Source organism: Acomys minous (assembly GCF_964271855.1).
Source record: "Acomys minous genome assembly, chromosome: 9".
Classification (NCBI taxonomy): Eukaryota; Metazoa; Chordata; class Mammalia; order Rodentia; family Muridae; genus Acomys; species Acomys minous.
The window spans coordinates 18,340,222-18,344,185 of NC_140490.1; the positions used below are offsets into that span (position 1 = coordinate 18,340,222).

Genomic DNA, 3,964 nt, shown 5'->3' on the forward strand with positions numbered 1-3,964 from the left:
TCTGGGGAGCAAGGATTTATTTGCATTCCCCAGGACAGGAAGGAGGAGAGAGTCCAGAAGGGCCAAGGTTTAAGGACACAGCCAGGTTTCAGAGCCTAGAGAACCCAGCTGCACCCCCACCAAGGGGTCTGGCTGGAGAGGGACCAGAGGCGTGGGCAACTCCGCAAGAACAGCGTCTACTCCACGCCTTTCATGAATTCCAGGAACTCTGCGGAAAGAAGCCGGTGAATGGGTCAGAGAGGTAGGAGCTGGGCAGGGGACGAACAGCAGGGGGCCCGGTCCCCCCAGCTGCTCACCGTCGTAGTCAATGCGGCCGTCATTGTTCTTGTCACCGTCTTTCATGAGCTCCTCAATGTCATCTTCTGTGATGGTCTCGCCTGTGGCCTGCAGCATCATCTTCAGTTCATCTAAGTCAATGTAGCCATCGGCATTTCTACAGCGAGGGCAAGGGGCACCTCAGAACTCAGGAGAGGGTGGAGGAGGAGGAGGGAAAGAGGCACCCCACATATACAACCCCAGGAGGCAGGGCAGGGACACCGGGAGACAGGCTTCCTGTGTCTCATCACATAGGATGGAAGACCGACTGCAGGGTATTTAGCCTGGGATCTGAGACTACCCCTCTCTCTCTCTCTCTCTCTCTCTCTCTCTCTCTCTCTCTCTCTCTCTCACACACACACACACACACACACACACACACACACACACACACACACACAGCGTTTGTTTTTGCTTTTGTTTTTTCCTAGACAGGGTTTTTCTGGGTGGCCCTGGCTGTCCTCGAACTCACTCTGTAGACCAGCCTAGCCTCGAGCTCACAGAGATCCACCTGCCCCTGTTTCCCAAGTGCTGGCATTTCAGGCGTGAGCCACCACCGCCCTACTGAGACTACCCTTTTCTCCTCTCTGCTTGGGTCTTGGGTCGGGGTCAGAAGGCAAGCGTGCTCTCACTTGTCAAACATGCGGAAGAGATCCGACAGCTCCTCTTCAGACTTCCCTTTGCTGTCGTCCTTCATGCATCGAACCATCATGACAAGGAACTCATCGAAGTCCACTGTGCCGCTGCCTGTGAGCAGACAGCAGGGCGGGAGAGAGAACATGGTTAGCTCTCAGGCAGCACCCTCCCAACACCACCGCTATAGGGCTAGTATGTTCATTTGCCCACTCTCCTTGTTTGAGACCGACCAGAAGCTTGCTCTATAGAGCAAGCTGGCCTGGAGAGCCCTCTCTCTCTCTCTCTCTCTCTCTCTCTCTCTCTCTCTCTGTGGCCCAATCAGACTGGCTTCAAACTCACAGCAGCCCTGCTGCCTCGGCCTTCTTGGAATTACAGACGTGAGCTAATGCTGAGTTTCTGGATGAGACAGGCTCCTAGGCCAGCGAGCCCAAGGTGTTACGTGTGAGGAGACTGGAGTGCGTGAAGAAGAGGCTCACCATCCTCGTCCACTTCGTCGATCATCTCCTGCAGCTCCTCGGGTGTGGGGTTCTGGCCCAGCATCCTCATCACCTTGCCCAGCTCCTTGGTGCTGATGCAGCCATCCTCCGCTCCCAGGACAAAGATATCAAAGGCAGCCTTGAACTCTGTGTCCAAAGGTAGGGTGAAGAGATGGGATCAGAAGCAGGACACTAAGAAATCCAGGTCCCTGGGGCCATCAGCAAATCATCTACCTCCCTCCAACAGCTCTCTGAGGTCAAAGGAATGCAAGCCCTCAGACTGTGGCTCTTTCCTGGAAAGGCATCCCCGTATCCCCTCCAGTTAGCCCCGCTGGCACTCAGTGGGGCACTCACCATTCTTCTGTTCTTCTGTCAACTGCTCTACCTAGAGAGGAAAAGGGAGCTCAGGACCTAGACTCAGGCCTTGGGGAGACAGCTGTGGAGATGGACCCATTCCACAGGTAGAAAGACTGATAACAGAAGAGGCACATACTCCTCAGTTACAGTCCTCAGTCCTCCTTTCCTGCCCCCCCCCCCACACACACAAAGCCCTAAGGTGACCCATCTGGTTTTCCAGAGGCTGGGCTAGGGGCCAAGGTGACAGGCAGGCACCCCTCCCAGGACCAAGGTGTCCTGTGTAACAATACTCAATGACCATGCCGTGTCCTTTAGATCATCCTAATGAAATTTAAGCTGCAGGGCCTAAGAGACAGCTGTCCCTCAGGTTGAGACAATAAAACTAATGTGTGGGTGAGCAAAGCCACCCACTGTAACCTGACCTGGGTGGCCACTGAGCTATTTTTAAAGGGGGACAAAGTTAAACCTGGTGATTGTTCTGGGGACTTTGGTATGCAGGGGGTGGGGCAGTGTTATCTGCCCCCCTGGCCTACTGGTGCTGCCTCAGGAGCCAAAATTAGTCCCCAGCCCCGCCAGGCCTTGTATGGGCACTGGGTGGAGGGCCTCCCCCCCCACTTCAGCTCCGCGGACTCCTACAAGATAGGCAAGGACACCATAGGAACCAGCTGTAGCCCTTCCCTGCTCACAAGTGGGGCCATGTTCTGGGGGTTGGGGGAGAATTCCCTGGGGAACAGCTGTTTGCTAGGATTTTCTTGTTTCTGGAGCAGATAGTGAGGTTATCTCAAAAGCCCCTCAGTGTTCCCAGGATATTGTAGAGTCTTAGGACAACCGTTCTCTAGCCCTGACGCCTACCTAACCCCTGAGCCCGCCAGACCTTAGAGGAGCTGAGGTTTCAACTACCTGTGCCTTCCCCCCTCTCTCTCCCCAGGCCTGGACCTCAAAGCACCTTCTCCATCCCAGAATTCAAGTTCTGCGGCCCTCCTCACAACTGCTGCCCACCTTCTAAAGTGACTTCAGCCACCTACCTAATGGGCTAGAGGAAGGTGGCAGGTCTGAAGACACACAGAGAGACAAGGACTCAGACAGACAGGAAGGAAGGATCAGAGATGGAAAGACCTTGAGAAAACCCAAAAGATCTAAAGACTAGAAACACAACTACAGAGGTGGAGGCAGGGACAGCGACAGACCAGACATTTAGAAACAGGAAGACACAGGATGCTAAAAGCTGCGCCTGACACCCTCTAGCCACTTTGACAGCTCCTCTCCAGTCCCCAAATGTCAGCCTCACTCTTCCCTTGGGCTGGACTAAAGACGTGTGGAGACTTTGAGTCTTCCATCATTTCCCTCGGGTACCCCTGCCCTTCATTCTGAGATGAGTGACACACCACACACACACACACACACACACACACACACACACACATACACCAACGGACCTGCCCACCCCAACCCTCTCAAGACTCATCGCTCACCGCAGCTTTGTAGATGTCATCCATGGTTGCAGCTCACAGGACAGGCTACTGGGGTTGCCAGCCAGCCGGCCCTCAGCCTGGGCTTAAATAGCCCTGCCTCCCTCCACCTCCTGCTGCATTCCCAGCCCAGCCCACCACTGCCTGTAATATCCTCCACCCCCTCCCCTGGTTCCTGTAATCTCAGGCTGGCCAGAGTCCCTGTACCCTCTCTGCCTAGGGCCAGGAGCTATGAAGGACTGCAAGGACCAGGTCTCTTGCCATCTGTTGCCCAGACTCCCCCCTTTTTCCTCCTCCCCCCTGGAAGTTGCAAGAGAAAAAAAGTATTGCATTTACTTATGTGTGCATGTGGAGGTCAGAGGACAACTCTCAGGAGCCATCTACCTCCCTTTGCTACCGAGGTTCCCAGGACTGCACTCACGTCTTCGGGTTTGGCAGCAAGCACCCAAATGCAACTGGTCCCAGGAAAAGCTTTCTGAATGAATGAAAACACCAGGCCGGGCTCAGACAGGCCAGCCGGGTCTCTAAAAACAGTTCAATCTTCTATGCAATGCAATCAGCAAGGTGGGTGATAACCCTCCCCCGCCCCCTTTCCAGTTTAGAAAAAGAGGCTCAGGCTGGAGAGATGGCTCAGCGGTTAAGAGCACTGACTGCTCTTCCAGAGGTCATGAGTTCAATTCCCAGCAACCACATGGTGGTTCACAACCATCT

General features: G+C 54.6%; 1 protein-coding gene across 1 annotated transcript; it reads right to left on the reverse strand.

The window, feature by feature from the left end:
• On the reverse strand, nucleotides 1–3,381 carry TNNC1 (troponin C1, slow skeletal and cardiac type). Its single transcript, XM_084794332.1, has 6 exons — nucleotides 3,257–3,381; nucleotides 1,782–1,812; nucleotides 1,428–1,574; nucleotides 948–1,062; nucleotides 297–433; nucleotides 1–208 (listed from the first exon to the last, which is right to left on the reverse strand). The coding sequence occupies exons 1-6, from the start codon at nucleotides 3,278–3,280 to the stop codon at nucleotides 177–179; spliced, it is 486 nt and encodes a 161-aa protein (XP_084650458.1). The 5' UTR covers nucleotides 3,281–3,381; the 3' UTR covers nucleotides 1–176.
• Nucleotides 3,382–3,964: the final 583 nt, after the last annotated feature.

Coding starts and splice junctions, on each gene's coding strand:
- TNNC1 (XM_084794332.1), bottom strand. CDS start 3,280: ATGGATGACATCTACAAAGCTGCG. Junction 1,813..3,256: donor ATGACATCTACAAAGCTGCG/GTGAGCGATGAG, acceptor TTTCCTCTCTAG/GTAGAGCAGTTGACAGAAGA. Junction 1,063..1,427: donor CGACGAAGTGGACGAGGATG/GTGAGCCTCTTC, acceptor GTCTGCTCACAG/GCAGCGGCACAGTGGACTTC.